The sequence below is a fragment of the Poecilia formosa genome, unplaced genomic scaffold, assembly GCF_000485575.1.
Source record: "Poecilia formosa unplaced genomic scaffold, Poecilia_formosa-5.1.2 Scaffold469, whole genome shotgun sequence".
Taxonomy (NCBI): Eukaryota; Metazoa; Chordata; class Actinopteri; order Cyprinodontiformes; family Poeciliidae; genus Poecilia; species Poecilia formosa.
In genome coordinates, this window is record NW_006800408.1 from 86,710 (window position 1) to 98,462 (window position 11,753).

The 11,753-nt window shown below is 38.9% G+C and overlaps 1 protein-coding gene across 4 annotated transcripts in view; it reads left to right on the forward strand.

Annotated features, from left to right (window-relative positions):
* The window catches only part of prkx (protein kinase X-linked), a 44,258-nt gene that overhangs the window by 16,916 nt on the left and 15,589 nt on the right, over positions 1–11,753 (forward strand). For all 4 annotated transcript variants that reach the window (XM_016664129.1, XM_016664128.1, XM_016664130.1 and 1 more), the window contains 2 exons: positions 2,726–2,894; positions 3,892–4,155. In XM_016664129.1, coding sequence (XP_016519615.1) covers positions 2,726–2,894; positions 3,892–4,155 — 433 coding nt within the window. The remainder of the gene's footprint in view (positions 1–2,725; positions 2,895–3,891; positions 4,156–11,753) is intronic.

The window sequence follows — 11,753 nt, forward strand, 5'->3', positions numbered from 1 at the left end:
TACTGATTCTGTGAGACACTGTCTCATTCTTTGAAGATAATGTCGTCATTTTAACTCAGAATCCCACTAAAAGTAATAGCTCCCTTCTCGGGATCAAGCTGGACGTTTTGATACCACTTTTGTAGGTGTGCACGCAGGGTACGGGCCGCATTAACGGTGACGGAAGAAAAATAAACTATAATAATAAAGAGACATTCTATTGGGTGTAGAACAACAGGTGCCTGCCATGCGTTGCATAGGGAGAGCAGTGACTCCCATATGCAAGTCTCTGCTCTCCATATGCATTGCTATGGCAGGCCCCAACTAGTTTGGGCTGAACAAGGAGAAGTGATCTCAAAGTCCAGTCCTCAATGGCCAGTGTCCTGCAACTTTTAGATTTCTCTTTGCTTCAGCACACCTGGCTCCAATATTACTAGCTCATTAGAAGAGCTGTGTAGAGCGTGACTGCATGTTATTGAGGCAGTTTCACTCATTTAACTAAAGCGGGTTGGACAAGGGAGTCATCTAAAGTTGGAGGAATCTGGCCCTTGAGGAAAGCAGTTTGAGGCCACTGCTATCCAGGTTCATATCTCTTAAGGCACCTTCTCTCTGAAGAGGCTTTTAGATGAGGAAGTGGCTGTGTGATTTCTAACCTCACAAAGAGGATGCCGGTACTTCATGTTTTCCTTTCTGTCATCCATCACATTGTTAACCTTGTTAAACACACTTTCCGATGTGAACTGGTTTGTTGCTATGCATGACATGGGTATGTAGGGTTAGCTAGTACACTTCACTGCTCTCCATTAGAGAGAAGAGCTCCTCTCCACTGTACCTCTTTTGGTGAATCTAGTATTGGGTTCCTTTGGTATCGTTCCACCCGTAGAGTTTCTTTCACCTTTCTACATGTCCACAGAAACTGTGCATCATGTCTACTACAAATGTCAGCCAAAGAAGAACAGTGTCCTTTCATTCCTAAAAGCTGTCATATTAAGGATTCACTTAAGTCCAGCTTTAGACTGCTGATGTTGTTGCTGTGGCAACAGTAGACCTGAGACAAAGGTTGATTGTTAGTATAGAAGAAGAAGACAGGCAGCATATTTGGGATTGAGTGTAGCTGTTATGTCGCATGTTGTCGTCCGCCGCTAATGCTTCCCTTGGTGCTTATCAGCTCCACAGGATCGAAATGCCAGATGCCTCTCTCCATCTTTGGAAGGAAAACAACAAGAAGCAGAGGCCGAGGCGAGGCAGCACAAATTGCAGTGATTGTACTTTGGGAGGACACTTGTTTCTGTGCCTGCTGAATGTGCAGCCATTACTGCCCACTCTCCCTGCTTCACCATTTCACGGTGACCTGACACCACTCAGTCTGCTCACTCCCGCTGTCTGAAAACGCTATCTTCTATTGTCTTCCCCGTCCCTACTGACACATGAATGTTATTTCTTATTACAAGAACAACAGCAACCCTGCAGAGCACATTTAGCATCGGTGAAGGCTGAGCTCGGAGTTACATCCTCATATTTAGTGTTACTTCTTCTTTTTCTCCTATGATAGGTGTTCAAAACTTGATGTCAGCATCATCTGTGATACTATTATTGTCCCCACTTCGTACGAAACAATGAAAGGCTATATTACTGAGATGTTCACCAAGAGCAGGGTGCCATCAGTCTATAAGTAATATAGACAGAGATTACAGTGAAATGGTGCCCTGCAGGCAGATTGTGTCTGCATTCATAAAGAAGCTGTTTATCATTTCAGCAGAGAATGGATGATTCCTTAATCTTCACAGTGACATCACAAAGAAGAACAACACTCAACTATGTTCTGTGTTAAACATTAACACAATCACTGGCAAATGCTTAAGATACATTCACCTTGTACTAGATCTGAGTACTGGGACTGACATGTAGGGACAGATAATAGAGACTTAATATTTTCATACCATATAGGGCATTATTTATTTCAAAAATGATAAAAGTGACAATATAAAGGATTATATTGGTCCATCCATTTTCTATTATTGCTTGTAAAGTGAAAAAAAAAACATTTGATTGTATTATTTTTAAGTACTACTTTTTCTTTTTGATGAATAATTTATGAAATTATAGCTAAATATACCAAGATTCAGTGAAATGAGGTCTTTCATCTATAATTCCAACTTCACCAAGAACTTTTTGGCATTTAGGACCAAAAGGTTCAGCTTCGGTCTCATGTTTGCGGTTTTCCTCTTTGCTCTTTTTATTTTGTAGCACTATTTATACTGAGCTGAAATCACTCATGTAAGTGCATTCTTATTTGCTGAGCCATTTGGTTTCGTTGGGAGTATTGGAGTATCAGAAACAAAACAATTTTTTTGTCTTCCACACTTTTCAGATTTTTCTTTTTGCTATACTGTTTCACCAGATCCCATATTGGATCTGGTGAGGAAAGGAACCATTTTAAATATTCCTTTGTTCCCACCCCCTTCAAAATTTAGAATCTAATTTTTAAGTAGATGGTACACTGAGACATGGAAGGTGTATAATAACTTGTTTTGTTGTTTTAAACTGCTGTGTATGTAGTCTAGGTTGTTTACTTTTTTTTCTTTTAGCTGTTTATATTTATGTTGTGTGTATTTATTGTCTATTTCGGCAGCTGCTCCTATGCACTCATATCCTGAAGTCCCCTAGGGGGCAATAAAGTCCATTTTTTTTCTATTCTATTCTGTAAAGCTCCAATGTAATAATCTTCTCTCCCTCTCTACCTCAGGAACTGGGACTTTTGGTCGAGTCTTCCTTGTCAAGGACAAGAAAAGCAAGGCCTTCTTTGCACTAAAACAGATGAAGATTTCTGACGTGATCCGGCTGAAGCAGGAGCAGCACGTCCACAACGAGAAGGAGGTGCTGACAGAAATCAGCCACCCTTTTCTCATCAGGCTGTGAGTCCACTCCCAGCACATCACATCTCAGGCAAACTGCTTCATGAACAAAGCAGCAGCTGGAGTACAGTCCGATGGAACACATAATGAAGAATTCTAAAACATTTTTGCACCAATACAAAATCAGCTGCGATCATAACTATTGATACACCAATCCACTTTTTAAATGTATGATACAGATATGAGGTTCAGTGTCGGCCGACACCACTTCAATATTTTTATTTGATGTGATGTATTTTTTTAAAGTCAGATATAAATGTACAGGACTACACATTTATTTAACTCTGCACCAGTACAACACACTTAAATACATTAATAGCTTCACAAGCTAACAAAGTAGAAACAACACAACTTTAATTTGTTCAGTCAGTGCAATTAGGAGTATAACAGCCAATATCAATTAAATAATAAAGAAACTGACTGAAACTGCCTACCTTGGTCAAACATGAAAACATAAACCAACACACTTTTTTTCAAATGGCTCAGAAAGTGCAGTTAGAAATTCTAAATGTAATGTAAAATAAATAAATAATAAAATCATGATGTCAGACAGAATACGAAGCATAGAATTAGACTGAATAGATTTGCCCTTATGGATGGGGCACATTGTCACGATACCCCATCTACACTGTTTTCAGTTATCGGGACCAATACAGTTATTAATATCAGGTCGCTGCATCTCTGGTCAGAACATGGGCAATTTTCACTGCAGATGACAGATTATGTCCTTATGAACAAATTTATTTGGTGTTCTGTGTTACCTGGTGCTAAGATGACTTGTCTGCATCAGACATGACAGTTTGTCAGAAGTTTTTTTTTTTTTTTTTTTTAGGAGTTAACATTTGGTTAGGTCATTTTATACTGCATAGAGTTGAGAGCTGTTATCTATTTCCTCCTCCACAGTTGGGTGTAACCCTCTGATCTAATCTGATTTCATCTCTCATCAGACAGCACTTTACCCCCTAACTGCATAATCAGCCTTGACATTTTCCGACAGCTTCTGGACTCACCATGACGATCGCTTCCTCTACATGCTGATGGACTACGTCCCAGGTGGAGAGCTCTTCAGCTACCTACGCAGTCGCGGGCGATTCAGCAATGCCACAGGCCTCTTCTACACCTCTGAGATTGTATGCGCCATTGAGTACCTTCACTCTAAAGAAATAGTCTACAGAGACCTGAAGCCTGAGAACATCCTGCTGGACAGTGAGGGACATATCCGCCTTACTGACTTTGGCTTTGCTAAGAAGCTATCTGATAGGTAAGAGACATAAAGAATCCATATATGTATAAAATAATAAAGAATGTCATCAGCAGGTGGTGATCTTTGGTTTGGAAGAAGGTCTCATGTGATGGGTTAACTGGGTAAATTATCTTATTTTTCACTCCTCCTGATGATATTCTTATATGAAAAACTTTACAGAACAGTAAGCTAAGGTCAACCTGCTTCCTCTGTGTTTCAATAGGACTTACTAAAAGTTCTACTAAAACACAGAGCACAACTGAATGTTGTGCTGCACACAACATTCAGTCATTCTCACACACACACACACACACACACACATTTGCATACTGATGGTGGCATGCCACTGGACTGTAGCTCCAACTCCGGGGCAAACTCTACCACCATCACCATCAAAAAATCACAATAATCTGAGAAGTAGTCATAGTCATAGTAGCCCTTCCAGTTGATCCTCATGCAGTTTTGATACGTTTGAAACCTGGTTTTAATATTTCATAGGTCTGGGTGAGAAAACAAAAAATTAAGTTATGAAAAACCATAACATCTAAATATCTGACTTTGTTTCAGTTGTTGACTATTTTGGTTTTTGAATTGGATTCTAAACCAGACAGGGACATTTCATTGCTTTTATGATCTCTCGATTCCTTATATTTCAGGTTTTTTAAATACACAAGCTTTTTGACTTGGGTTTGGTTTGGCCATACATGTTTTTTTTTTTTTTTTTTTTATTAAAGGCATATTAATGCATATTAATGTTTACACTGGGTGAGTGAGGAGGCTGGGAAACAGCTGGCTTATTAGTGAAAACCCTGATTTGTTTGATCAGCAAAATGTTGTGCTTGACAAACAACACAGTGTTTGCAGTCTATCTGGCACATTTACAAATGTGATGAATATGTATAGTGGAGGTGGGTGAGATGGACTTGAAGTGTTATGACAAACGTTTGTGGCATTATCATGATAACAATAAGTGACTACGAAGTAGCTACTTCTTTCTCAGGTAAGTGCATGGCTGTGACTGCAATCATAGCCCCACAAACACTAATAATGCTCTTGAAAAACACAAGTCACAGAAGTGACATGTTATGTGCTTCTTTCCTAAAGAACTGCTATTTGTATCACTAAACTGCACACAGGCAAATCAATGTTTATTGATGCCTTCATTGAACAAACAGTGGAGAAAATAGCAAAACTAATAATCCGAACAGAATCCCAAACCTTCATTAATTGGAACTTATAAGGAAAAACTTTAATTTTTACCATAATAAGAAATTTATCAAGATAAATGATAAAAAGATATGATATTGCTAAATGGTAGAGATTTATTTTTACGTCTAATGCCAACGTTTTCAGAAATGTTGCCAGTATTTGGTACAATTGTTGGATTTGGTTGCCCTTAAGTCATTTTGTGACTAATCTGGTTGTATGCTGAAGGACATTATCCACTTGAAAGTCACATTTATGTTCAGAGTTTTGCTTCCTGGCTGATGAAGTGTACCAATCCCTTGTGCAGTATGAGGCTTCCACCTCCGTTCTTCATCGTTACGTTGGCGTTTTGAGGCGACAGAAGCTTATGAAGTCATGAAAACATCACCTGGGTTGTCCTGGACAGTGAGAAAAAAAAAAGAAATAGTGTGTTATTTCATCTTGCATGTAAAAAGACCAGAGTTTGGAGGCTGAAGTCTTCTGTCATACTGGACGGCATCACTGCAGTTGTCAGAGTAGTTGAGTCAAGGTTGTTACCAGCAACAAGACAGCATGTGAAAGCTTCCTTTGTTGCTGCTTTTCATACATCACTTCTGAATATAGTGTCCTCACAGAATGGCTCTATTCACTCTGAATGCTTGGTCGACATTGTTACTCTGTCTTTAACACCGAACATAGTTCTGTATGTAACCCTTCATCCACTGTCAGTTTACATCACCACTCAGATACAGCAGGGCTTGCAAAGGGTAACTGGGAGGATCAGTAGGTGGAACAAAAGGTATAAGGAGGAGTGTGTGGCTGTGTGTAGGGTGAGGACAGATAGCTGACTGTTTTAGTACACAGAGATGTTACTGGATTGTGACACAGCCTTTCTCAGCTCTCCATCAGCAGTGTGTGGGGCAGCTGATGAATGCCAACTGAGGTTACTCAGTTCTCGGCTCAGGGTGTTGGAAGTCTGATTGATTGTCAGTAGAAAGCAGCAGCAGCAGCTGTCATCGTCACCCAGTTTGTTCTCATTCTTTACATTTTTCTCAAGTTGCACTAGCCAGAATGTCTTCAGTCATATGAATGCTGTGGAGACACTAAAAAGGAAGGCGGTGAACTTAAAAGAAGTGCATAAGGAAGGTTGTGTGTTTTAGACTCGAGGTTGCCAAGTACAATCAGCAGTTTCCTGCTATTATTTAAAGGGCAAGTACTATTATAGGACCAGAAAAGGTAAAAATCTTGAAAATATAAAATATTCACTGACCTGACATTTAATCAAACTAAACCTTCCTGTTTTAGATCATTTAGGAAAATCAATCATGTCCAATGAATGCCACAATGAGAAAGAATGTTATATAACTTTCTAGAAATATGCAAGTTTAGATACGCTATAATACATATTCCTTTAAGCATGTTGGGGAAGCTCATGTCTTTGTGACCTGTTTAATTCACAACATTTGAGTTAAATGGAGGTCAACCTGTGACTGTATTTTATGCAGCAACTCAAATAAAGTTAAAACTGTTATGTTGTGTTCAGGCATATTGACGATTGTTACATTTGGAGCAAAAACGTTGAAGCTTGCAAGCCTCAAGACACCACCCCAACTGTTAAACACGGTGGTGGCAGCAACATGTTTTGAGATGTTATTCTGTTGCCCTTTACAAAGTAAATGGCATCATGAGAAAACAACTTAAGACATCAGCTACGATTTCAAAGCTTAGACAGCAATTGGTCTTCCAAAACGACAATAAGCATCAGCATATGTCCAAGTTAGCTACAAATGACTTAAGGACAACAAAGTCAATGTTTTGGAGTGACCATCACCGTCACTCTGACTCTGTATGTCTGTTGGCACATGTTTGACTCTGCAGCTTGACAAAAAATGAGCCACACAACCAGCCAATCACAAACGGGTCTTTTTTCATATCAATGTGTTCCTTGCAAATATTGTATTTGTTTGGACTATGTTTCTTTTAATATCTTTTGCTTTTAAATGTGAGCTTGCTTACATAGCTTGCTTTAAGATTCACTGTCTGCTGACTTAATTAGGATTTAACTAACATGCAAAAACAATATTTATTTTAATTATATTTTGTACAATTTGACTCTATTGTTGGTGTTTAAGAATCATCAATAATGTGTTCCAATAACATAAATGTTATCAAGCTAAGAAGAGAAACAACAGCCCTTTGAAAATGTGGGTGTATTTAATCATTTCAGATTCTCATCAGCTACGTTCTAGAAACACTGAATGTGTTGAGTTCTCATTATAAAATAGATGCCATCAGACTTGCTGTCTCAGCCAACTTCCACTCCATCAATATCAGTTATAAGTCCCCTTGAAATACAGCCAAAGTTTCAGCTTAAAGTGATTTATGGGGCTTTTCTACTATTTGTCACATTTAACAGAGCAGTGAATATCTGTCTCTGCTTCTGCTTCAGTTCCAAGCATCTTGTGTCTTCTCTTCAAACAAGTTCCCTCAGCATGTGGAGCAGATGTAAGTGATGGTAGCTTAGGAGGGAGGAGTTCATCCTGTAACCAGTGGATTGGGTCGTGGACAAGACACTTAAAAAAGGCAGCCTGTAATTTTTGTTAAGTATTTACTGTAGAAAATTGTTGTCCTTTCAATGAACCAACATCTTGTCTTTGTTGTTAGATTTTATATTAAAACAACACAAAACTTTTGCCAGAAATATGGATACATTTTCTTTCATGGGATGTTGCTTTGGGAAACATTATACATACAAAAGCACATAGTTCCTGATCTGATGTTTTTGAACAGCTCTACAGGTTTGTATGGAATAAACCAAAATACCTGCTGAGAGGTGCAGAAGTCTCATTGACAGTTACCAGAATTATTTGATTGCAGTGATTGCCTCAAAAGGTTGTGCAACAAAATATTAAGTTAAGGGTACCATCATTTTTGTTCAGGCCTGTTTCATGAGTTTATTTTTTAAATAATTTTGTTGAAGCATGCTAGAAAAGCGATGCAAGTGTCTTGTGTTCACTATCATAAAATTTGTATTATTTTTATTATTACCTTTGTCAGATTCAAGTTATTTCTGTGACCGTTGTAGGTTTTTCTTTCATTAACTGAGGGGTACCAACAATATTGTCCACGTGTGTAATACTGGTAATCTAAGTGACAGGATTTTATGCACAAATTATTCTTGCTTCAATATAAACAAAAAGAAATTGAAACGGTTTGGAACTTTATAGAATTGTTTTAAGTAAATGTACTATTTGTTTACGCTGTTTTTCTCTTATCAGTCACATAATCTAAACAGAATCTCTAAACTGTTTGAATAGAAAAATTGGTTCTGAATTGAATCGTGACTAAAACTCAAAATCAAATTGCTAGACACTTACAGATTCAGATCTGTGAGAGGAGATATTGGTACACAGCTCCACCAGTTGCAGAAAAAAGGCGTCTTCAGGATTCTGTCTGCTGCAGGTCGGCTTGATCTACAAGCTTCTGCTGCTTTGGATCAACTGGTGCCACAGGATGAAAACTCCTCCAGCACTATGAATATTTTAATTAATCTTCTCAAGACATGAATCAGGTTGAAATCATAATATGTTTTTAAATTGAAGTGCTGTGATGGTCTGTAGTTTGTGTTCAGTGTCCTTGAAAACGATCCTCTCCAGCAAACACTCAGCCATGTCACTTCAGGACAAACTCATGTCATTAGGTAAATTAGAGGAAGAATGAGTGTGGCCTCATCACAGGAGAAAAGATTCACAGGGGAGCAGATGAGAATGGTGCACTGACCCCAGCTGACATGTAAACATAATGGAGTAAGATTACATTTTCTACCAGACCGGGGGAGCAAACAGATGGGGAGTAGATAACTTTCTGATGTTCAAGTGACCCACTTATATAAGTGGAGGGCAGCAGAAGAGCCATAGAGAGGAGGAACACCTGGAGGAGGCAATTCAGTGCTGCCACAGTGACCCCTGCTGGCAGACTGCTGGCACCATGCTAAACAGCCTCAGCTCATTCGTGTCTCATTTCGGCCCAGCCCACACCCACGCTTTATTCCCCATGACATCAGCAGCCCCCCTCATCCTTCACCAGGACCAGCATTATGTCCATGCAAATTACCGTCACCATGGCAACTAGCCAAAAGAGGTCATTACCCAGGTGATATTGGTGGCAGACGATGAAGGGCTGGCACAGGGCCAAGTGCTCTTCATCAGAGGAGCAGCCGCTTTCACAGAGAGCCCTGCATGTTTGTTCTGCATGCACAGCTCCTGTCAGCAGCACATCATCCACTTCAGATTTCCCTGTTTTCCTCCCTCCTCACGCCTGCCAGACATGCTTCAGTTGTTGTTCACTACTTGTTTTGCCTCCTACATTCATTTGTGTTTCATTGTGAGCAGACCTGTTTACTCCCACCATGGTTGAGGTCCTACTGGTCTCATGGTGTTGGGGCATGTGGTGGAGCCAGGTCACATGGAACAGGTAGGAGTGTGGTGTTCGCAAAAGGCCGAGTCTTTAAATATATCTGCTATGCAGTGCGTTGCACACTGCATAGCAGATATATTTAAAAAAATCAAGCATCAACCAGCCTTTGCACTTTATTGCAAAGGCTAAAAAAATTTAGTTTAATGAAACTTTGATAACAATTAGGGGACATTGTCCTAAAATTGCACTGCTCATAGTGGCAGCATGTTGGAGTATCGCTTACATTTCATTTGATTTCTATCTCTTATCATGTTTGGCTTTGGATGCCGTGCAGCTAAAAATAATGTTTGCTCTGTCTTTTTTTTTTTGTTTCAGGCAGTTTTTATATGAAAACTTGGGGCAATAAAAACAGTGTTGCTGTATACAATACCTACTGTTATTATATTTATTTTCTTAAAATTTCTACACCTTGTAAAAGCACTCATAGTTGTTATGATGCATTCCCATGGCAACAAAGAATTGCTTTTACTACTGTGCACAGCTGATTTGACTTATTTAAGTCAAAAACTTAATAATACCTGAACTGTGATCCCAAATCCCACAAGATTTAGAAAGTTTCAAGGTTACAGAGCAGGACCATAGAGAGAGCTTCCATTGATCACAAGGATCTCTTATATTCTTGACAATATGGACAGACGGAGAGTTAAAGTGGAGCAGGAAGAGCCAATGAGATTGATTAGCAGTGCTTGCCAACAACTGTTTCTGTCATCTAGGACAGATGACAGAATATTGGAATATTTTCTCTGAATATTGAGGTGTTAAGATGTTACAACAGGGTCAAGAAGCAACAGTGTTTAGCCAAAGGCCTCTTCAGATTTGTTGCAAGACTAGCTGCATTTCCATTGTGCCCAAAATGTTGTCGATATTCCGCTATTGTCAAAAAATTCGTAATTTCACAGCTGCAGTGTTTCCATTAAATAAAACCAATTAAAATTACATGTGAATGTTTGTTCACCCGATGAGTTATTAAAAGCATGCCGAGCCATCATCCAAAACAACTCTGTTTATGAATTGATTTTTTTTTTTTTTTTGTACAAATTACTACCTCTATCAAGCAGCACTGTTTGCTTTTGTTTGTGTTGTGGTTCTGAATAAATCATAGCAGTCAACATCTGAATCAACTGGTCAGACTTCAAAGAAAACCGAAAATCTTTGTCGATACAGAAAACCTTTTGAAATGTGCAGGCATTAATTTCCAGCGTAAGAGAAAAATTTCTATATTTTCTACCTTAAATGTGAACAGCTCGCCCTCAAAACTCTGCACTCACATTCTGAATCCTGCTTGTCCACAGATCCTTAGTTCTGTGATCATATTGAATCCCTCTCTCACAGAAACATCATTTTGAAGGATAGCAGAGAATATCTGCAAACATGCTGGGGTTTTATGAGCGACAGCACAGCTTTCAAAGCAAGCAATAAGAAAGTATGCTTCTAAATTTTAAAGGAATCTTTCCCCCAGTGACGTGCGGTGAGGTTCATTGCTGGTGAGGCACTGACTTATGACTTAGACACCACACATGTTATTGGACGTACGCAAATTTCGCGCATGCATACAACGCTGGACGGCAAAAAGACTAATCATTTACATGTCATCCATAGCCACATTAACTCAGTGAAATTTAGAAATGTAGGTATTGATTTTGTGCTATGATCCACAGCAAAGTGATCTGTATTCGCCAAGCTACGCAGACTCGTTGCCACAGCAACTGACAACAACGCCACTTCATGTTTTAGGATTTAACACCAAAAAAACATTCAAGAATTTTGCACACAGAACAGAACATTCAGTATGTTGTTGTAGGACGTTTTAGGCTTAATGTTTAATTAATGAATAACTGTTGTGGTAGATTAGCTACCGCTTCTACTTTACTGAATTATTTAGACATTCAAACTACCCCAAAAAACGCACATTTCATTAAAAAAAACATCTTAATGCTGTCTTACCTTTATGTATC